Source organism: Symphalangus syndactylus, chromosome 3 (assembly GCF_028878055.3).
Source record: "Symphalangus syndactylus isolate Jambi chromosome 3, NHGRI_mSymSyn1-v2.1_pri, whole genome shotgun sequence".
Taxonomy (NCBI): Eukaryota; Metazoa; Chordata; class Mammalia; order Primates; family Hylobatidae; genus Symphalangus; species Symphalangus syndactylus.
The window spans coordinates 28787575-28812226 of record NC_072425.2 but is presented as its reverse complement, the minus strand read 5'-3'; the positions used below and the strand labels follow the sequence as shown (position 1 = coordinate 28812226).

Genomic DNA, 24652 nt, shown 5'->3' with positions numbered 1-24652 from the left:
ACCCAAATGTCTGGCAGTGTTAAAGGACATATTTCTGTACAAAACCATTCCAGGCAATGTTGGGACGGATCATAATGAGAGATCTGCCAGACTTGTGAAGTTAGTATATGTTTCCACCATCTCCAGCCCTCATGCCTGCTTGAGGGTTGATACACAGACATACAGATTCAGGCATACTCGCACATATGGTTCGATTTTCTCTGATTCAGTCTGGGTTTTCTTCATGCTTTTCTTCTGAACAAAGTCCACCTTTACTCACAAGTTCCATCTGTGAGACTTGCACACATATAGCTTTGGTCTTAAGAGCAGAATAGAGGGGTGAACTGAATTAAAAGAACTGCTCAAGGCCCCTAAAGATGAGGTTAATAAGGAGCTCAAAACAGTGACCTATGAGGAACAGTAGAAGATCAATACAGTCTAGCAAATAAATAAGAATACAAGTTTTGGAGACAGAACATACTACAGTCAAGTCATTTAACACTTCTGTAACCTTGCACAGGTCTCTTCCTTTGTCAGAGACTCAGTCACCTCCTCCGTAAAGTCAGGAATGAAAGTAACAGTCTACTGCATTGGGTGGTTTAGAGGATTGGGTGAAATAATACATAGTCAAACTTTTAGGACAGCACCTGGCACATAGTGAGGTCTGAAAATAGCAGTTGTTATTGCTGCTGTTGTTTGGGAATTTCCCTCCTCTGATAGATCTTCTCGCTTCTTATTGTGCATATCCCGAAATTCTTAGCCCCTTTTCAATCCTGAGCCACCTCACTACAATCTCAGTGCGGGAGTAAGAGACAGAAGTAACCTAATCAACCACTCTGTACTACCAAAAGCCCTTTTATTTTATCACCCACAGGTTTCATTTTTAAAATATTTTTTTAATTCCAAAAGTCCTGTATAAACTGAATGCTAATGTATTGATTTTCCCAAGAGATAAGCAGCATGCCACACTAAGTTTAAGCATTTCCAGCAAAAAAGCAAAGGCATGTCTGGGATTCCAAGTTGGGGCTCATTGAATAGTGAGTAGGGAAGGAACTGGAAGCTGGGAAGCCAGGAGGGTACCCGTAATGTGCTCAGGACTACACCAACCAAGGCTCTCTCCTGGCCTGGGACTCTTGCCCCAGCATACTCTATTCTCAAAGTTTACAGATAAAAGTTGGAACTCTTTTTTTTTTGGGGGGGGGGGAGAAGTCAGGAACATGCCAGGATCTGAGGTGCTCCTTCTCTCATCCCTTTCTCACATGTGTTCCCTGTCCCATTCCCAGCTGCCTGGATGGATGGCAGTACTGGTGCCCTTTCAAGGGCCTCAGCAGGAGGCAGTTGGTTTTTTCCCACCCTGGGTTTGGCATGCTCAGCACTCTCATTTTCCTTTCTGCATCCACTGATGACACTGACCACTCATGACAGCCTCTGCACTTGGTCAGATGCCCTTCCAGGTTAGGAAACAAAGCTGATGGGCGTGCGAGAGAGGGTTGAACTGACAGACAGCAGCACATTTTGTTTTATTGAAATACATTTTCCTAAGTTGGTTACAGCTCAGCTTGTTCCTTCAAACTCACTGCTGGGCAGTTTTCCACCTCCTGAGAGGGAACCTCCACACCTCCACTCTCACTTTCTGAAAACACAAAACTAGTGTGTGAATAGCAGTGTATTTTGCTCATGGGCTTGTTTGCATAACTAGAATATGCTCGTGTTTTTCCATTTTTCAGAGGAGCATTTTCTGTCTTCCTCCTTTCTCCTTTCTTCTCATTCTCTTTTCCATGTTCTAGGTTGTTTTAGTGGCCTGGTGGTGAAGGGTGGAGGAGAACTGTCTCCACATCAAGCTTCTGATGTGTTTGATTCAAAACTTGTGTGAATTTAGACAGCCAACTGCAGCTCTTAGCCTTGAACTTGACTTCTAACTACTGAACTATTTTTATGGCCACAGAGAGCAATGGTGATTATAACTCCAGAAAATCATGAAGTAAGAGAGATGCAAAGGAGGTTTCTTTCCCATGAGAATCCATGGTAGAAAAACACAGTTTGCCAGTGGTTTGGCCAAGCGTGAGGAAGGAAGTGACTAGATTCTTCCAGGAACTTAGTGGCCAGCATGAAGTAAGACACTTTTCTTCTCTTATTTCAAATTCTTCATCTGTAAAATGGGAGGATTTGAGGTTTGTTCATGCACAGATATTCTCAAATCAGACATTGGAATCCTGTTTCCAGGATTGTGGGAAGTAGAACTAGAGTACAGAGGATGGGCTTAATATTTAAAAGGTACAAATAAAGCCATGCACTGGCACTGGAGATGCCAAGGAATATAAGAGACAGTCTTTGCCTTCAGAGGATTGACCAGCCCTTGTATCTACTTGAGTACAAAGTGTTCAGTGTGGTAATGAGGAGCAATTATGCTCTATGACAAGTTGAAAAAAAATCCTACTCATATTTCTCAAGTTCCAACATTGGCCTTGTGATGGTACCCCATAATGGGGCAGTCTACATGTCTGCTATTTTATTTTCCCCCAGGCTCCAAATGTGGCATCCTCTTTCCAAAAATCAATTTGAATTTATTTCTACTTTTGACAGCCTGGCATATAATGTCATGCTTTCTAGCATCATTTCTCCATACTTGAACTCCTTAATCATCACATGACTTTCTAAGAGTTGTCTCTGTTTAACCCCAAGGGAGACCCAAGTTTGGAGAAGTTACTAGACTTATTCAAGGTTATCCAGAGGGACCTACATCTACTGTATGGACTGTATTGTTTTAATTTTAAATAAATTTGTTTTTTGCCTAAGGTTAGGTGATTTGTATGGGGCTATGGTCCAGATTAAAATTTAGACATTGCCATTTTAACACATATTGGTGATTATATAATTCTTGATTTATCCTTTCCAAACTTAATATATTTTAGTTAGTCTTCACGTCAGTTATATGCCTACATGGCTAAAGTCTAGAGCCAAACTATGCAATCTTCTGAAATAACCCTTGTTCCTAAAACATTGTGACTGCTGCAGCTCGTGAAGGAGATGTGATTCTTTGCTTAGTTGTGATTTAAGCATAAGACAAATCACAAGGCTGTCAGTAAGTTGTGCATATTCGCTCAGTGTGGTCAGTTGTGTTATTTATCAATTTGGTTTGATGCTCCAAGAAGGAAGTGAGGTGGTGGGAAGAGAGCTGTGGGCCCTTGAACTGTAGAGTTCAGTTGCAAAAATGATTGTCTGACATGAGATAATTGTATTACTACTGTGTTGCTTTTGAACACAGCATCACAATTCAATTGTGCACCTCCTTACTTAGCAAGAGATTCCTCATGCCTTAATGGCTGCTCTGAAAATAAATGAACTCAGAGTTTCTGAGGCTGTCAAAACAGAGATTGGAGTACCCCAAGAGAAGATCTTAGGGAAGTGACTGTTCATCCAATAGTTTGTGCATGATTGTGTGTGTCTGCCTTCTATGTGCCAAGCACAGTGCTACGTGCTAGAAGTACAGCATTGAACATTGCACAAGACACCTGTAATTCTGCCCTTTTGGAATTTCCTGCAGCAAGATAAATAGCTAGCTGCATAATTGCTGTTATGGAGAAGTCCAAGGTGCTGAGTGAACACAGAATGGCTACCTGACTCAGACATAGCGGGTCAGAGTAGCTTTTAGGCTGTGTCCTAGAGGATGATTCATGTTAACCGAGTGAGTGTAGCTGAGCTTGCCAGGAACCAGGTATTCTGACACTTTGCTTTCTGTCCTAACAATCTCTAAAATTATTTTCCAAAAGATAAATGAGAAAAATAGCCACTGTGTAGTTTCTAGTAAAATGCATTCATTGTAAAGTAGTGCCCTTTATTCTGATATTATTTTTTCTTTTGGAGTGCTACTCAAATACCTTTTATTTTATGATATGAGGGACCTCATACATGGTGGAGTGATTTTTTTTCCCCTTTTGAATGCTTTATTTATTCATCAAAATTACACAAACTGCTGACTTCCATCTCAATGTTTATTATTAGGTTGCTGCAGAAGTAATTGTGGTTTTTGCCATTTAAAAGTAATGTTGAAAACCACAATTACTTGTGCATCAGTCTAATAATATCCCAAAAGTCTAAGCACCTCGCCACTGGCACACTCTGCCTCCCGGAAACAGCACCTGGTTTCCTCTGAACCAAATTCTCAGGATTCTCCATCCCACCCGTTACCTGGTCCCATCATGATCCAATCCACAAGGAGCTGAAGGCCAGTGATTTTCCTATGGGTTGGCCTTCCAAGAGACTCAGCAAAGGACATGCCATTGGCAGATAAATCTCTGCATTTAGAGCAGCAATACAGGGGACTTTGATGTGTAGTGTCTGTGACTGATATAAGAAAAATACTACAGGAGACAAAATCAGAAACCAGACCAACATTTCAGCTTCCCTCACTCCCACCCTAACTCAGCATCAAATTTTTCCCCATGTAAGAATACCACTACTTCTTATATACACTCCTATTGCTGTGAGACACTGCCAACGCCTCCTTCTCCACTTTCACCACCTCTACTCCATCTCCCAAATTCCTTCAGAACTCTCCCTGGAAAATGTAAACCAGATCGTTTTATCCTCTTACATATAATCTGCCAGGGTCTGTTTGGGACTCCCAGGACACTTTCAATTCTCCATTGCCTGGTATACAAGACCCTTCCTGATTATCTTAGTTTGTTGTGTATTGCTTCAAAGGAATCCCTGAGGCTGAGTAATTTACAAAGGAAAGAGATTTATTTGGCTCCTGGTTCTACAGGCAGTACAAGAAGCCTGGTACCAGTGTCTGCTTCTGGTGAGGGACTCAAACTGCTTCCCCTCATGCTTGGAAGGTGAAGAGGAGCCTGCATATGCAGAGATCACATGGCAAGAGAAGAAGCAAGAGAGAGAGTGGGGAGATGATAGTCTTTTTAACCACTGACTCTCACCAGAATTAGTAGAGTAAGAACTCACTACCATGAGAATGACACCAAGCCATTCTTAAGGGATCTGCCCCCATGACCCAAACACCTTCCACTAGGCTCCACCCCCAACATTGGGGATCACATTTCAATGTGATATTTGGAGGGGACAGATACCCAAACTATAGCACAGATGTAGCCATTGCTGTCCCCTCCAGCTTCATCTTTCTCAACCTTGCAAGTGAGGGCTTGTAGTGTCTCTTCTCATGCTTCTATGCTTCTGGGCTTTCTGGAGCTTCTGCCATTTTCTCTATTTCCCACACTTGGTTCAATATCAAGGTTTATTCTTTATGTGAAAACCTCAGTGGCTTCTGACCCTTCTTCAGCTGGGTGTCATTGCTGTATGCTCTCATTATATTTAACACCCACCCGCTCTATCATAACATGTATGATAACAGGAAGTAAGAGACTAATGGCTAAGGATATGGTCGGTAGCATCCAACAGACTAGGGGTTGTGTCCCCCCTCTGACACTTTTCCAAGTGGAGGGACCTTGGAAAAGTGGTGTCAGCCCACTTAGCCTTGGTTCCATCACCTATAAGTTGGGGATACTCTAGCGCTTTTGAAAAGCTTCAAAAATATAATATAACAAAAATACTTCAACAGTTCCAGTGTGTAGTAAACTTTTCCAAATGGTAGTGTTATTAATGTTATCATACTATGTTGTGATCATTCATTTATTCGTCTCACTTTCTTCATAAAACTTCTAATACCTTGATAATGAAAATCATGCTTTTTTTCATTATCTGTAGGCAAAGTTTCTAGCTTAAACATGGTATTGAATAGAATCTCAGTAAGTGTTGTTGATGAATGAAAGCAGAAAAGAATGAATAAATGATATGTGGAAAGGAAGGAAATTAGGAAGGAAGAAAGAAAGGAAAGAATGAAAGCAAGGAAAAAGAAAGGAAAAAATGGAGGTAAGGAAAGAATGACTCATTCAATAACTAAATAAAGGAATGATCAATTTTCAATTAGTCTTTGATTGATGCTATTACGTTATGTGTCAAGCTTCCATACAAAATCTGTTATTTTGGAAACTAATCATTCAAGATTCCAAGAATTTAAACTCTCCCAGCATTTTATTTCTGTGTCTCTTTTTATAGACTGGAGAGGCAGATTTAGGCATTTTTGACAATGAAACTAAGCAGGAGGATCAAGTCCAGATTGTTAGGGCCTTTGGGATAAAGAACAAAATTCAGGTTTTTGTACTGGTCACAGCTTGGAGAAAGCTTGTTATTTGGAACAAGGATATGAATGCAATAAACATTCTGAGGTTTATCTTGCTTTAATGACTTGCCTTGAGTGGCTTTGATCTTTATATTTGATAATTATTTTCAAATGGGCTGGTGTGTTCTGAAAATTAAGTAGTGGTTCATGGACTTGAGAACCTCCTTGGGAATGACAAGCTACGATCAGAATTTGGAAATGGGCAATGTTACAGAATTTGCTCTATGAGATGGAGAAACAGGACAACCTCCTGTGAAGAAGGTAAACACATTAATCCAGTGTTGGAAACCAGGGTTGGCTGGTGGAGCGGGAACTCAACAGGCATTGGGAGCTAAGGCCAGTTTTCTCTCAATCCATGAACTAGCTTAAAAGAGAATTCTGCATCTCGAAGGTTTTTCATGAGTTGGGTACTCTTCTAGGCATTTCCTTGTGCATTACCTCCTTGAATTTTTGTATCCTCCTTTCTTGGTTGAATTTTCTAATTTCCATTTCATAGGTGAGGAAATTGAGATACAAAGTGACAGGGTCAGTTGTCCAAGATCACAGAGCCACTTTGTGGAAGAAGGAGGATTTGAACGCCAGTCTGTCTCTCTCTTAAAATGACCCTCTGCTGCCTTTTATTCTAACCTGAAAGAACTGTTCCCAGTCTCTAGCTAGCTTAAAAGTGGCCCACTCTCGGCCAGTGTTCAGCTCACACAAACCCTCCTCCAGTTGAGGGTATCTATGCATGGCCAGTACCATCTCTGTGACCAGCCGCACCCATCAAGGGCCCAGGAAGCATGACTCTGGCGTGACATTGCTTAAAGATCTCCTCAGCTATCACTTCTGCATAGGGGAGGTCCAATGAAGAGTGACCTGCTTTGAGTGGGAATAGAAATTGAGAGTCCTCAGTCTTGACCTGGGCTCACTGTAAGCTGTACCATTGAAACGGGAAGGCCAGTGTATTATGCTTCTAGAGGTGAAAAAACTCAGGCCTTCTCACACTTTTTTTCCCATGATTTTATTTAAAGGATTTGTTGTTGCTGTTGTTGTTTTGCATTTTGAATGTGGTTCCCTTTTGCTTCTCTCTCAATAAAACAGGCCCTGACAGCCCTCTTATTCAGATTATTACAGAGTTGTGCCATCTCAGGCCAGTGCATTTAGGAAATATGTTGTTGGCACTCACCAACGAGTGAGATGCATAAAGAAAATATTCTAATGACAGTTGAGTTGAGAGAGCTTTGATCTCCCTCCAGAACTGCACTCATGGCTTTGAAATGCAGTTCTGGCAAAGGGGTAAAGTCTGGGCGCCTTGGCAATCAGGGCTGGGCCCCCTGAAACAGACATTCCAGGGGACCCGCAATCTCAACAGTGGGATCCAGGTGCATGGGTTGTGTAGGAAGAAAAGAGACACTGAGACACCATTCTTGAGAGGTGGCTCAGGGGAAAGTATCTAAATCAGGAGGGACATTTCAATCTAGCCAACATTTTCCAAACTTTGTTGTTTGTACTGTTGTTTGGTTTTTGGCAAAGGTGGAAGTGTGTAAGGGGGAGGGGTGTGGAGGAGGAATTATGGTCACATATTTTTGGATACACTTCCTGCACTATCTGTCTTACTCTTATTTTGCATATTTGAGGCTCCGAAAATTCTTGCAATTAAAAAACATATGTATTTAACCTTGTTTAGCAGACCATGTCCCAAACCCATTTGACTCAGCAATGTTTTTCTTTAAATATTCATCATTTTCTTACAAATTTAGTTTTCTGTAGACCATGATCTGGAAGACACTGATCTATTTCACAACCTCACTGAACATGTACGGACCCCGAGCTGCAGAACAACCAGCAGAGTATAGCGAGAAGTGGTCAGATATTGAGGCAATGCAGGTTCCCACACCCAGGTGTCCAGCTGAGGGAGAGAATGGAGGCTGCCATCCTTCCCATGATTTGTTCTCTAAACTATGCAGGGAACTGTGTCCACCTGAAGGAAGAAGTAACTTATGATACAAAATTGCTGCTATACACAAGTGACATATACACAGGTTAGAGCAGAGAGGTTTGTTGGTAGGCTTTTCTATGCCCTGTATTAGATATATGACCTTGAGCAAGTAATTCCCCTTCCTTGAGCTCTGGGCTCTCTCATCCTGTTTGAAACTAAGCAATTTGAGAGAGGTGCTCAGTAGCTGCCCATCGGTGGTGATTCTCTCTTGAAGGATACTTTTAAGTGATACGGAGATAATAAAGATTTGGTCCCAATCTCAACTGCCAGAAGCTCATTACCTGATGGAAAAGACAGATGCTCACACAGTGAATATAACCCAAAGCAGATTGATAAGTACTGGAATTAAAAGTAGGAGGCACAGAGGAAGGAGGACTCATTTTCAGATAGAGGTGATGATGATGATTTGAGTGTTGTTAATAATTTTTGCTTTGCTAACAAGAATGCAGTAAAAGGAGCCTATCCTAATCAGTGATGCCTTCTCTGTGCCAGTCACCATGCTAGGCACTTAACCTGTGTTGCCTCTAATCCTTATGATGCCCCTGACAGGTGGTCATCATCATCCCTACTCTACAGATGAGGGTGGTCATAAGAGGATACATGGAGTGCATCACATGTAAGCTGGACTTTGCGGGATTCATAAGATTTAAAAGGGCCAATCATCAGGAAGAAAGATTGCAAGGCAGAGAAGGGAAACTAACGGACATTCTTAGGGGTTGGGCATAATTGGGGAAAACTAGAGGTTCTCAGAATAAAAAACCCAAGAGAACTTGAGTGGTTGAGGTTGTAGGAGGAAGAATGTTGGGTAATGAGGAAGAGACACTGAAAGCTGAGATTGGGAGAGCCACCCAGAGGCAGACTGTCAGTTTAGGTTCTTTCCCAGCAGGAGAAAATAGAAGACCAGGATATGGAGGGCTCACATTTTCTAGTTATGTGCCGGGACTGTGCTGAGCTGTCTTATTTAATCCTGTTGGGATCCGCATGAGCTAATTGATACTCAGAGACTTAAACCTACTTGTCCACAGATATAGGTCTATCTGTCCAATTCTGAGTAGCAAAGCTTCTACACAGATTAAGTCACACAGATTAAGCTATAGATTAATACACACACAGCTTAATCTACAGACTAATACATGCATAGAGTTGGACAGACAACTTGCCCATAGATACAGGTCTATCTGTCCAACTCTGAGTGAGTTTGGGATTTTGATTGATTTTTCTGGGAAGTGAGTAATGTTTGTTTTTGAGTTTGTTTTAAGAGATGGCCTATTGCTCTATTACGCAAGTGGGAGTACAGTGGTACAATCATAGCTCACTGCAGCCTTGAACTCCTGGGCCCAAGCAATCCTCCTGTCTCGGCCTCCGAAGTAGCTGGGACTACAGGCATGTGCCACCATGCCCAGCTAACTTTTTTGAATTTTTTGTAAAGATGGGATCTCCCTGTGTTGCCCAAGCTGATCTCAAACTCCTGGCCTCAAGCATTCCTGCTGCCTTGGCTGCCCAAAGTGCTGGGATTACAAGCATGGACCACCATGCCCCGTCCTGACATTTTAAAGTACATTTGACCAATTTACATTGTATACACAGGGCCAGCCTTCCCAACAATTGCAAAATGGAAGTCACATGGCCATTTTCCTTCTCTCACCTTCACTATCCCTAGACAGTAATGTTCCTTCTGAATTTGACCTCCTGTGCTTTCTCTTCTATCTTGTTGTCAAAAGGGAAAAAAATATCCTTTCAAGGCATAGGGGTAGGGAGGTAAATACCCACATGGACTCCCGTCGCAAAGATTTTCCCCTTGATATATTTGAGAGACACTCAGCCTGGCTCTGTATTAGTGGGAATACCTCGGGCAGCAAAAGGAAAACTTTCATCCACAGGGCTGTGTTGTTGCTTTTTTTTTCCCCCCCACTTTGGGTGGGTTCCCCTAGGAGAGGTGGGGAAGAGAGAGGCCAGTGGGGCTAGGGACCTGGATTGCTTCTGTGGATTCTTCCCCCTTAGGGAAATAGAGGCTTCCCAAAGCACGAAAAAAAAAAATTACGTACAAGCCAGGGAGAGGCTCCCACATCCCACTTCTCTGCTTTGGGCTAGGATGAATACCACTTCTTGAAAAGATTGGCTTCTGCAATTACCACTGAATAAACAACCAATTAAAATGTCTCCCCTGCCCCTACCCCACCCTTTTTCTCTCTTGAAGCTTTCTCATCTCAGAGCTATGGGGCAGAGGTGGCTTTCTCTAATAACATTTGTGTTCTCTGCCTGAGAGAACATTTGATGGAAATGAACAAATCAATTAGAAAATAATAAATTATGTGGAAAGGGCTGATCCAAGAAAATCTCGGCTCCTCTGTGTTTTCATTCTCCTCCCATGCATTGTTTCCCTTTTCACTTTGGGCCTGGGTGAGCTTGGAAATGAGGGCGAGGTTGTGGGAAGAGTTGGACACATCTCGATTTGTACTTGGCCTTGTCGCCAGTTGTGTGATCTCTGAACCCCTGTTCCTTCATCTGTACGATGGGGATAAGTGATAAGAATAGCTAAACATGCGCTGAAACTTTCTATGTGCCAGGCATTATTGTAAGCCCTTTACACTCTCTTTATTAACTACCTTAACCCTCCGAACAGCTGTATGAGGTAGGTGCTATTATCACCCTCGTTCTTTGTATAAAGAAACTGAGCTGCAGGAAGTTAAGTACATTGCCTAGGGTGGCCCAGACATAAAGTGGAAAAGCTGGATTCAAAACCTAGGGCTGTAGCTTAAAAATGAGCCATCTCACCCACTCTGTTGCATTGCTTCAACTACCAAACAGGGATGAGACATGTGTACCTAGCACAGGGTCTGGCATACAGCAAATGCTTCATAAATGTTGGCTGTCTCCTTCCTCGTTCTCTTCCCTGATGACAGAGCAGACTGATTAGAATTCCTCACGAGGCTTCCAGCCTAAGAAGTTGAATGTGGGTTCTTGGGGAAGAGAAGGGCTCAGCAGCGAGATTTCGGGTCAATATCTGAGTTTGTGTGGCTATTCTTGGAATTAGTCAGCTCAACCTAGGCATAGATGTAAGCTCTCCTGGGCCCACCTATCTCCAACTCATGTTTTTTGTGAAAAGATGTACAAATTATGGTCACAGGAATGTTTGGTTTCGTGAGCTTGGGGCTTTCTGTGACATGGGTGGCCTTGACATGCTAGGTCTCAGACGTATCCTACTCACAGTAGGGTAGATGTGTAGTTTTCCACCCACAGAAATGTTCTGTGGAGCATCAGGCAGCTGTTACTAATTTCAATGTATTGATAAGGAAACCGAGGCCCCATTGGTCAGGAATTATTGAATTTGAGACTGAGAGCTAAATATTTTTACTCTGACTTTCCCCAATTTAATTCAATTCCATCAAAATCTACTGAGGTCTCGCCAGGTATCAAGCTTTGTGCCGAGAACTGAGTAAACAGAGATTAATAAGGCACCTCCCCTTCCCCCAGGTGGCCACAAATGTGTATTATGTAATAGAGGGAGCAATTTATTGAAATGGCAAATGAAAGAAAGTGCACTGCTAGTAGGAGGTGGATGAGTATGGAGATGTTAAAAGGGGTGCAGGTGAGGAGAGCATCAGGGAAGTCTTCCTGGAGGAGGGATACCAGAACAGACTTTGGATTTGTTCATTAGAGAACAAAATGCTGATCAGAGTCCCAGCAGAGGAAACAGCATGAATAAAGTTGCCAATGGGATAATGCACCACACAGGGTGCAGAGATGTTATCTGTATGCAGTGGGGTGCTCAAGACAGGTTGGAGAGAGAGATGAGGCTAAGGAGTAGGTTGTGTCTTGGAGGCCATCCTGGGAACTTGGACTTTCTCTTTCATACATGGGGAGGCCCTTCTATTATTCTAAGAGGGGAAAAGTAGGAAGCCATCATTAATGTGTGCTACTGGCTGGGCTCTGTGAGAACTCCTTGGGAGAGACAGCATTAAGAAAAAGGAAAACACTGCTAAGTAGCAACTTGAACTTAGGAAGGTACGAAGAAGGTTCTCTAAGCCTCTGGAGATAATGATACTACCTACCTCTGTGTTCATAAGAAGCCTAACAACTTTGGCAAGTCTCTTAAACGCTCGAGGACTTAATTTTATGATCTGTAAAATGGAATCATCTTACTTATAATATTATTGGGGGAATTCAATAAGGTAGTATTTATAAAGTGCTTAGCAAAATGCCTGGCACACATAGTAGCTCTAAATTATTTGGAGAGCGCCTATTATTTAAATAGTATCTTTTTGGGGGCATGATAACAGCCAAGGTTCTTTTTCTGTTTCAGAGCCTACTTGGATGTTAATGAGCTGAAGAACATTCTTAAATTGGATGGATCAACACATCTCAATATTTTCTTTGCAAAATCCTCAGAGGAGGAGTTGGCAGGAGTAGCAACTTGGCCATGGGACAAGGAGGCCCTGATGCACTTAGGTGAGTCTTAGAAACTCCTTCAGGAGGCAACTAGAGTAGGACAGTAATACATTTAGTGCGATGATCATTATTATGATCATGATGGTAGTGGTGGTAGTCGTGAGGGTGAACAACCGATTTATTTATCACTTTTTAATTTACAAAACTCTTTAGCATCCTTTATCTCATTTTGACCACCAAGCAATTTTCTGAAGGAAATAGCACCATATTATTAACCATGTTTTATCAATGGGGAAATGAGACCCAGAGAGGAAATGGGGCTTATCCAACATCACACACAAGACAGTGACAGTCACAATTGAAATCTAAGTTTCCAACACTGTCCATTGTTTGCTTTTTCCTTATACCCTCTGTCTCCTAGTTCCTGCAAATATCTTCTCAGTCTGGTAACCACACTGTACTGGCACAGCCAGTCATGGGTTGGCTTGAAAGACACCAAAGAGGCAAGAAAAAGTGAGTTTGCAAGAACTCCATGTTCCTCCATGTTCCACCCACCAACACCGACAGGAACTCTTCTTACATTCAAATTATACATATCCATAAACAAGACATAAGTTTGTACAAACCAATCACCAAAAGTTAGACATGACAACAGTTTCTGAACCAGGCCCTGTAAGCAAACTTTGTAGTTCTGTAATTTTATTTTTTCCATGCTCTCTTCCAGGACACATCTATATGTAAACATGCATTTTTTTAACTGTACATTTTTAAAATCATAGCATAGATGAAATTCTGTGTTCTTTTTTCACTTAATATTATGCTATCTACTTTTTTTTCCATGTTGCAGAAGTCTTATCCTTAACTTCCCACTCATTTTTTTTTTCACTTAAAATGATAAAAGAAAAGCACCCTTGTGGGTTATTTCTCCCTCTCAAAAGCCAAGATTTGTAATAGCCACATAATATTCCCTTGAACAAGGGCACTGCCATTTATTTAATCATTTTCCCTTTGGTAGAATGTTCCCATTATTTACAAGAATGAATCGTGATGACTCAGTGAACATCTTTATCTGAGAATGTTCGGGCTCAGCAGTGACAGTGCTGGATGTATCCTCAGGCCTGCCTGATCTCCTGGTGAAACAGAGTCCAGCAGCTGCTCCATTGCTATTCTGTCTTGGAAATGAGAGATTCAAATAATGGGAGTTTTGCTCAATGAAACCATGGACTTAGTTCCCTCCAGACGACTCTCATTTCTCAATTGTTTTTTAGAGAATGAGACCAATCTCTGTGTGTGTGTGTGTGTGTGTGTGTGTGTGCACGCGTGTGTGTGCATATGTGTGGTTGTATAAATAAAGATAGATACAAAGATAAATATCTACTTGTTCTCAACTGGGAGGATTTTATGCCCCAGGAGACATTTGGCAATATCTAGAGACATTTTTGCTTCTTACAAATGGGGGAATGCTACTGGCATCTAGTGGGTAGAAGCCAGTGATGCTGCTGAATGTCCACAATGTCCACTACAAAGAATTATGCAGACTAAAAAGTCAATAGTGCTGAGGTTGAGAAATCCTGAGATATATGATGTATGGGTAGATAGATAGGCAGATAGACAGGCAGACACAGACAGGCGGGGTTGGGCAGAAGAGAGCATGCAGCTTAGGCAAACTTGAAGATGATCAGCTTATATCACATACCTAGTATGATGTATGGGAGTAATGCTAGACTAGAGCCAAAATTAGTGTTTGTTCTCAGCTGTGACTTTACTTAGCAGTATGGCCTTAGGAAATTCTCTTTCCTTCCTCAGGTCTCAATGTCCTTCAATATTAAATAAGGAGGTCCTAGGAGGCCAGAAGACCCTAAGGGTCCTTCTCAGTTCTGAAATTCTGTCCTATTAGAAAAGCAACTGAAAGGGCCATGATCAGAGTCTGAGAAGGATTGAGTAGCAGGCTTCTACTGTTAGAAAAAACTACTCCTGATAATTCCATAAATTTCAGAGACTGGCTCAGGGCCAGGAATAAGGGAGGCTATAAATCCATAGCATGTTATAGTATTTCAGGATGATGTCAGGCTCAAGCTATTTCACCTTTTAAGAGAAGCAATGAAACAGGACTGGGGCCCAAGTGCTGTCACTCTGTGAAAAGGCGTGAGTTGGGAGGGGATAAGGTAAAGCAAACAGGGCTAGCCTAGACATTAAGTCTGCAATCCAATCATCATCCCTGGAATGGTCCTGTCCTCTCATTACCTCAATAATGAAGCTTCATGGAGAGACAGAGAATCATTGGCATTATTGTAGCTGCTTATTTTAGAGCTCACCAGAGATGCAAAGTCCATTTTCCACAGTCACAAGGCCAGTGTGAAGCAGAAGAAGGATTGCAACCTACGTCAGCTAACTCCAGCTGGACTCCAGGCTGCCCTCTCCCCATCCCGAGAGATGCTGCTCATGAGTAATTCCTCTGCAGTAGCCCCAATCAAACCCAATTTATTACAACCATATTTTTCCCCTCTTTTTCTGCTATTACACCATGATCCCTGGAAAAAGCCTTGGGTGGGAAGCGGATTATGTTTCATGTTATGATTGACAGAAAATAATTGAGAAAGATTTCCTGTCTCAATTTCTCTTCCTCCCTGCCTCTGCCTGCCTCCTTCTCATACCCAAGTGCATGTGCACACCCGCACACTCACATGCCCTCTCACACATCTTTTTCTTTGTGTTAGAAAGCTCTAAGCAATTCAAAATTGCTCAGAAATTCAATCTCAGAGATCAAGTCCTCCAGTGACCCTAACATGGAGACAGAGTCCTTCTTCAAAATCAGAGACCTCTGCATAGACTCTGTGGGTCCCTTGACTGAGCAGGCACACCATTCCAGAGGTCCAGTCTAAGATAAAACCCTCCATGCCCAAGTGGGGCTTGCCAGCTCAAATCAACAAGACCCTACCTCCTCATCGTTCTTTTATAAGATGCTGCTCTACACCTAAAGTACCTACTTTCAAGGTTCACAGACCTTAGTTTTAACCTTCCCTGAAACATTTATAATTTTTTTTTTTTTTTTTTTTTGAGACGGAGTCTCGCTCTGTCGCCCAGGCTGGAGTGCAGTGGCACAATCTTGGCTCAATGAAAGCTCCGCCTCCCGGATTTTAAAGTTTAATTATCTCTCTGCCAGCCTGTATGCATCGTTCCAATGCCTAAAATGAAACAGCACAAATACTACCCATAAATTCTGCTGAGATCTGTTCTGTCTATCTGCCCAAGCCAAGCAATTCTCAGTCTTCTGAGGCATGTGGTATAGACCATTGCTTCTCAAACCAGAATATACAGAGAAGTCATTCAAGGCTCATTTTAAAATACAGATTGTGCTTCTGTACGTCTGGGGTGAGGCCTGAGATTCTGCATTTCTACTAAGCTCTCAGGTGATGATCATGCTGCTTGTCCTCAAGTGACGTACTTGATGTATGGAGGTGCTATTCTAGTTGCTCACACTAGATTAGTTAAACCTCACAAACTTCTTTAGATGAGTTAACATTCAGCAAATATTCAACACACATTTAATGAGATACTCTGTGATAGTCATTAATCATAGAACATTGATCAAAAGTCCTGCTCAAGTGACATTAGCTAGTATGAAAACTGTTACAATGGCGAATACGGCATGGTGCTAACCTTCATTAGTGTTCATGCTCTTACAGTATCAGGGATGAAGATATGAGATTCAGAGATGCTAATTACTCCACTCGATGTCACAGAGTTAGTGAAGGCAAAATGAGAACCAGAACCAAGATATCTGAGCCTGAGGGCTTTGTCTAGACAAGAATATGTAGAATATTTGGAAATAAGAGTAGGCCTTACTTTGTAAGGGAAAGGTTGCAGCAGAAAGTTTTACTGGCCCAGAAATCAGAGTTTCTGAATTGCTCTCCATTGAGATAATTTGAAATCACCTTGGGTAAGTCCCTTCACCTCTTTAGGCATCAGCGTTTTCATACGAAAAATAAAGGAATTGTACAAAATGATTTTGAGATTCGTTCCTGCTCGGATAAGTCATCATTCATGTCACAGGTTGTAACAGCTCTCAGGGCAATGGAGTCCTAGGGTGGAGAAGCTTGTGTCTATTTTGGGCAGCATCTCTTTATCCTTGGTGGACTTGGGGGTTCTTGCACCAAGAAGCACAGTACCTAGTTTGCCTGATTCTCTGGATTTCCCCTTACAGGTGGCATTGTCTTGAACCCATCTTTCTATGGCATGCCTGGGCACACCCACACCATGATCCATGAGATCGGTCACAGCCTGGGCCTCTATCACGTCTTCCGAGGCATCTCAGAAATCCAGTCCTGCAGTGACCCCTGCATGGAGACAGAGCCCTCCTTCGAGACTGGAGACCTCTGCAATGATACCAACCCAGCCCCTAAACACAAGTCCTGCGGTGACCCAGGGCCAGGAAATGACACCTGTGGCTTTCATAGCTTCTTCAACACTCCTTACAACAACTTCATGAGCTATGCAGGTAGGGCCCTACACTCTGTAGTGTGAACAGGACTGGATGTCAGATGTGGGATCCAATCCTGGCTCAGGGGAGCCTTGAACAAGCTACTTACCTTTTCTAAGGATGGAAGGCCTAGCTCTGCCACTCATCCACCTAATGTCTTTCAGTCATTCTCTTTCCGGGTTTCACTTTTCTCAAGAAGATGGAATTGTTGGACTTGCATCTCCATGATCCTTCCTAAAGGTGCAGCACATTTTTCTAAGCTGGTGGTTGTTGAACTTTTTTTATTTAACCCATGTGTCCCTTAGATAAGTGTAAAACTCTCACATTCTCTGTTATTATGTTTTGCAAGAACAGTAAGAGTGCTTTGGATTTTGCAAAGAGAAAATTATGACATGAGATTGAATATGATTTTTTTTCCTAAGTGCATATGTCTTATCATAATACTTTTGCGTACCACTAGTAACAGTGTTAGGAGCATTAGGGGATGCCCTGTACTTCCCTTTAGCACGAGATACATCAAGGCCTTGGAGCCCTTTTAGCACCTTTGGCAAATTAGAGCAAGGCACCCCATCCTCAGGGCTGTCATAGCCCTTACCACTGCACCTTCAGCTAAGAGTTTTTGTGTTAGTCACAATGCACACAATTGCACATGGCAGGCCAGCATCAAATTCTGTTATCATACTCAACTTGGTGTCTCTTTCCCCACTAGAACAAGCAAATTCTATCAAGGCAAAGATTGCATCTAATACATCACTCTATTCTCAGAAGTCAGCACAGGGGCCAGTGCTTAATAAATGTTTGTTAGGAAAGGAAGAAGTAAAGAAAGAAAGGGAGGAGAGAGGGAGGGTTGGAGGGAAGGAAGGAGGAAAATGAATAAATTCTCTTATAACAGGTATATAAAATTCATTCTTATCAAAAGCAATATTTCTACTCATGTAACAAAATATTGTCCAGAAAGGCCTTTAATATGCTCTCTCTCATTTAATTCTCACGACAAATGTGTAGAGTCAGAACTATCCCCACTCTACAGACGACAGCATTGAAGTTTACTGAAGTCATTTGCACCAAGTCACATATCTGACTCCAAGTATTTTTCTCTTTTACTCTTGTATTTCTTCTAAAGAGAGCTAGCTGATGGTTGAGTGGGGAAATTGAGCAACCTGGGTGGCTTTTACACTCTATTCCACAGAGATGCTTCAGGGCAACTGCTCTGGTGGCTATATGATTAGGGCTTTAGGCTCTCATGCCTGCTGGAGCCAGGGAAAACACACCCCCTTTGTGACTATTTTACATTTCTGTTGAGGTTTTGCCTCATTGCATTTGAAGAGAGGAATTTGCTGCTGGAACCCAAAGGGTTCTGTGATCCCCAGTGGTTCTTTCTGCTTGTCCATTTGGGCTGATGACCCCTGGGGGCCTCTCCAGTATAAGGTTCATGCTGTCCAAATCTGAATTGAAGTGTCAATAACCCACCTCTGGTACCATAAAGAGTCTTAGATTTGAGTGCTCAAAAAAGACCAGGGTGCTGGGTATTTCCTGAAAAGCAGATTCCCACTGGGCTCCCATTCCCAGCCAAGCTGACACCCCACATCCGGTGCCCCATCCCCTCATACAACACTGCTTACGTTCCATCTCTGTAGCACCTTTTCTTGGCCAGCTCAACGCACATGGAAAATAAACAATAACATAAGTTTGGAAGTTTGCCGGCCTCTTAGGGGCTAGGAGCTGCCACTAGCTACCAGACCCCCATAAACGAAGTCTTTTTTTGTTCCCCTTTGTACAGATCTAAAGGGTGATTGATTTACTGTTTTTTTTTAAAAGGAACCCCTCAGCTCAGTGACCCATTAACAGCAGAACTAATTCACTGAGCTACGATAACAAACTTACACCCACAAAAGCATATTCAAGGCGACCACGAGCTTTGAAATGTTTGTTTTCCTTAGGATTTCTGATAGATGAGGTGACAAAAGCAGCTGGATGAAATTCAAAATGCAGAACAGGACTGGGTTCTCAGGGCTATGGAGAGCCATGCATGGGAGCTCTCTCCATCAAGACAATTGGGTGAAGACATTGCTGGGTCAACTTCTTCTCATTGCTTTATCTTCCTGGGTGCTTCTTCCTCAGGCCTGATCACTAGTAGGGTAAAGGTTTGTGGTGCAGCACTCATAGTTTGTATCTGTGCTGGCCAGTATGGTAGCCACTACCTCTACTACCTGTGTGGTAACTGAACAATTGAAATACAACTAGTGTGACTAATAACCTGAATTATCAATCTTATTTTAACTAATTTAAATCAGAATAGCCACACGTGGCTGGTGGCTACCATATTGGTTAGCTCAGGCCTGCAGCAATTCTTGAGTACGTGTGATATGCCACACACTGTATGAAACTTTTCATAGGCTTGTCTCATTGAATCCCCAAAGTAGCCCAAGGTGGTGCACGAGTTTTACAGATGCAGAAAATGTGGATCAGGTCGCTTAAGTATCTTGCCCAGCATCACAAAGATAAAACAAGGCAAAGGTGAAACCTAAACTCAAGTGTTTCTTACTGCAGAGCCTGTGTTACTAACTAGTAAGTGTCTGCCTCATTTTCTGGTTCTGGGGAAGGTTGAGAGGGCCCCAAATGCTCAGATCAAGCAGGCACCAGGCAGGTGATTGGAGGAAGCCTAATTCAGTAGGCAGGCTGGACAGAGCTCCAGAGGAGTACAGTTATGTTGAACTCTTGGGTAACTGTTGGAAAACTCAGCAGATAAAAGAGCAGTAGACCCAGTTCCACTTTCTGGAGATAATAGGCTACAAGAGTTCCTGGAGGAGGACACTCTAGTCCTCAAAACTGCAGGAAGCCAGGCTTTCTCTAGCCTACAGGAGCAAGTGTCCTGTCCCCATCTTTCTGTGTGTCATGGCTTCTTAATATGCACACATAGATTGACCCAGCAATTCCACTTCTAAGGATATATCCAAAGCAAATAAGTCAATTGGTATGCTTAAAGATTTAACCATAAGAATGTTCTTAATGATACTTGTTTCCTAAATATTTATTAGGCATTCACTATACGCCAGGTGTAGAAAACAAAATGTGTGAATAATTAGAAACTGCTTACAAGCCCAAAGATAATGGATTGCTGAAGTGAACTGCAAGGTATTCATGTGATAAGACATTATAGGGCCACTAAAGATGACAGAGAAGACGGTTGAAGGACATGAACAGAAGTGGAGTAACATGGTGGTTCAGAACATGAAATTTGGAGTGAGGAGACCAAAGTCGAATGTTCCATGCCCAGCTTTGATCTTCGGCAGTTTACTTCTCCTCTCTGAGCCTCAGTTATTTCATTAATACCATTGATGATAAGGATGCTTGCCTTGCCTGATTGTAGGTGTAATGGTACAAGTGAAGCACTTAGAACTGTTGTTGTTCTAAATGCCCATTAATAATAGACCGGATAAAGAAAATGTGGTACATATATACCATGGAATACTACGCAGCCATAAAAAAGAATGAGATTATGTCTTTTTCAGGGACACGGATGGAGCTGGAAGCCATTGTCCTTAGCAAACTAACACAACAATAGAAAACCAAACACCACGTGTTCTCTCTTATAAGTGGGGGCTAAATGATGAGAACACATGGACACATAGAGGGGAACAACACACACTGGGGTCCACTGAAGTGTGGAGAGTGGGAGGAGGGAGAGGATCAGGAAAAATTGCTAACGGGTACTGGCCTTAATACTTGGGTGATGAAGTAATCTATAAAACAAACTCCCATGATACAAGTTTACCTATGTAAGAAATCTGCACATGTACTCCTGAACTTAAAATGAAAGTTAAAAAACAAACAAAAAAGAACTGTCCTTGCTATCATAATTAGTGCTCAATAAATGATGATTGGTAGGATTATTCATTGACTATTTAATGTGAAAAGGGTCAGAAAGCCATATATATATAGTGTAAGACCTGTACATATGTATGTGATAAGAATTATAGAAATGTACTGTAGATATTTACATCCATATACAAATACATATATATACATACATATACACACATAGACATCAACTTTATTATCTATAGGTAATGAGTTCAGGGTAATGTTTATTTTTAGTAACATTTTTGACATATTCCAGATACTCTACAGTGAAGTTTTTATTATAAATTTATTATCTACATTTATTACTATGACTATTATTACTATCATTTTTTAAAAAACATCAAAAAGATGGGAGTTTTACACAAGGCAACTTAGTTATCCATTCACTAGTCGTTAGTTAGCTTGTTAAATTCTCTCATCAGCTTTATGAAGACAGGTAACATCTTATTCCTCATTTTATGGTAGGTGAAAATGTGGCTGACGGGGGGTCAGCATTGTGCCCAAGGTCCTAAGTGGAGTGAAGGCATGGTGTTCATGTCCTGAACCTCCATGCAGTGTGGCCTTTTGGCCACAGATGGACATTGGTTCTTGTGAGCAAGGTTCAGTTAGCAAATCCAGGGTACTGTATCAACAGCATGGGGACTGGCATAGGCTTCCCAGTGCTGAAGTCCCAAAGTTCTTTCTGCTTTGGGACAAGATACAGACAGAAGAACAAGATGAGCTGGCCACTCCTGGAGACCAGAGGAAGTGGCCACAGATATCGAGAGGGGAGGCACTGGGGGGAAGCAAGCCAAGTAGGGCTGACTCTAGACATTAGCTAATTGAGACAGATCTTTTGTGGTAAATGAAAACCCTTTGGTACCTCTCCCAAGATTTTGATAGCTGCTAAGTCTCCAAGTAATGTACCTTGGAACAGATTTTGACTTCAGCTTTTTTTTTTTTTTTTTTTTTTTTTTTTGAGGCGGAGTCTTACTCGGTCGCCCAGGCTGGAGTGCAGTGGCGTGATATCAACTCACTGCAACCTCCGCCTCCCAGGTTGAAGCGATTCGCCTGCGTCAGCCTCCTGAGTAGCTGGGATTACAGGCATGCACCACCATGCCCAGCTAATTTTTGTATTTTTAGTGGAGACAGGGTTTCACCATGTTGGTCAGGCTGGTCTCGAACTCCTGACCTCATGATCTGCCCACCTTGACCTCCCAGAGTGCAAGGATTACAGGAGAGAGCCACTGCACCCAGCCTCAACTTCAGCTTTAGAGTTCAAATACATTCCTGTCTCCCTACTATGTTCCATCACCTATCCATTTTTTCAAACTTATTTTTATCAACAAATGTGCAAATGGTTCCTTTTTAAGTTATAAAAGAAAAATACACTTTTTTGTTGGGGGGGAAGCAAGTAAAGTAGATGTTTATACAGGAAAAAACCTACTGTTTTTCAGCACCATTCATCTTGATAAATGCTTTTTGTGCCCTTGCTCACTGAATTCTCACAGCTTCATGGTTTGGAGTTTATTTAAATGCCCCCAATTTATGCATGAGGGAACTGAGTCTTAAAGTTGTCTCATTTTTTGGTCATGCCTGATTAGTATTCTGTTCTATGGCTGTGCCTTAAAGTACACAGCCATTTCCCTATGAATGAACAGATGTGCTATTTCTAATATTTTCACCATTATAAATTATGCTTCAAGAAACATCTTTATATGTCTATTTTACCCATGTTTATCCAAGAATATCTATCTTTTGAATCCATAAATTCCTTATTGTTAGATCAAAGAGAATGCGTATTTTATATCCTGAATTTTTTTCCTGCTTCCAATTTTCTAACACTCACACATACATGAGCACACGCAAGCATACATATATGAGCACACACAAGCATACGCACACACCACACACACACACTATTTCCAATTCCCATTTACTAACATTTATCATGGGGCAGGCATTGCTTTTAGTGCCCCACATCTCTGCACCTTTGCTGTGTTTTGAGATGAGCAATCGTGTTATCATCACTGTCTTCACTTCACAGATGGGGTAACTGAGGCACTGGGGGCAGAAAATCACTTGTCCATTTGACTCCAGATTCTGTGTGCACTAATCTAGTCGCATGGCCATACTTCTTCCCTTAGCCATCATGCCCTTCTCCTGCATGTAACCTATTCAGTGGCTTTTCCAAAGTTTTCAAGATGAAGTACAAAGTTTATGGCAACAAAGAAAAAAGTGTCCAATTATCTGGCGCTTTTCGGACTGAGGACTTTTTCCTTGCAATAGGGAGCCATAGAATGTTTGGTATTCAGGAGTTACATGGTGGGATCTGGGTTTGAGAGAGATTTACTCGGTTATTCACTATACTGTGTTTGTTAAGAGACATCGGGCTCTTCTGCTTCTCCAAATGTGTTAAAGACTTCCCTAGGGTGCTGGAAAGGAGATTGGCAAAAATTGCTAAGGGGATTTAAGGCAGCTTCTGTATAGAACCTCCCTCACACCCCTGCCCCTTCCCTAAGCAGGATTCTTAAAGCCATGTCTAACTGTCCAGCACCTGCCCAAATGTATTTAATGTTTGTTTGATAAGAAGAAACCAGTATATGCTGCAGGATTCCCAGTAGCAAGTTTATTTTAAGATTGGAAGAGCCCTGTATTCCTCTGTCTGGGGCCCAGCTGCAGGCTCCCTGACCAGGTGGACACCTCTGGGAAGTGGTGTTTTTGGAAATTAAGCCAAAACAGTGCATTGCCCTGCCCCTAGGGCAGTTAAATACAACTGTTGGAGGGAGAAATGCAAGCATTCTCCCTCAGGACCAGGTCTTAGGTCACACCCTGGAAAAGAGAGATTAGGATCAAAGGTCGTTAGATCTAAAGACACCTGAGAGATTGTGTTCCAAGCTCCCTTAGCCTCAGACTCAACTCCCATTTATCAACCACCTGCGGGGTTTTATAGCCATACAATGTCTCATTTATGCTTGAAAAGAAATTCTCATATTGATCAGAAGCACAGCCTTGAAGTCAGGACTGCCTGGGTTGAAATCCCAGATGTATCCCTAGCTTTGTGATTTTTGAAATAGTTGTTTACCCTCTGTCAGCTTTATTATCCTCTTCTGTACGATAAGGAAAATAGTAGTGCGTACTCCAAAACTCCAGAGAAGGGAAGGGGTTTACCATGTCTAAAGTACAGTGCACCAATGGCAGCATGGAGTGGGAGATGTTACTACTCATATTTTCAGCATGCACACTACCCTGGCTTGTTTCCAGGTCTGCCTGACTCCCTGGCCTGTGCTCTCTGCCTAGGGCACTATGCCTCTGTAGTCGTGTAGCTCTTTCTCCTGCAATCCCTCTCCTTTCTTTTCCAATCTTAGCCATGCAATCTGATCAACCTCAACTATCTCCTTCTTTAGAAGCCTTCCTGGTCACATGCCTGTCCCTGCCCCCACCCATGCCATTTTCCTCCCTTTATCAGTGACTGACATCACAGACTTTAGTAGCCTTGTAACAACCTTGACTCATACATTGGACTGGTCTTGACTCCATAACTAGACTGGTACCTCATCATGGGCAGGAACTTTTAAAGTTTCATCTTTCCATGCCCTTGGGCACAGAGAAGAAATGTAGTAGACACTCAGAAGATCTGTTTGAAGGGCAATATCAGCACATTGGTTAATAGTGAAACTAATGAATGAGTGGATGAAAGAATGTGAAGGAATGAGTTGGAACCAGTGAGTGCATCAATGAATGAGTGAATGGATAAACAAGTGAATGAATGAATGAATGAATGAATGAG

General features: G+C 42.2%; 1 protein-coding gene across 1 annotated transcript in view; it reads left to right on the top strand.

The window, feature by feature from the left end:
* The window catches only part of PAPPA (pappalysin 1), a 249129-nt gene that overhangs the window by 41186 nt on the left and 183291 nt on the right, over window positions 1-24652 (top strand). The window contains exons 3-4 of the mRNA XM_055271320.2: window positions 12454-12599; window positions 16744-17037. Of these exons, the coding sequence (XP_055127295.1) occupies window positions 12454-12599; window positions 16744-17037 (440 nt within the window). The remainder of the gene's footprint in view (window positions 1-12453; window positions 12600-16743; window positions 17038-24652) is intronic.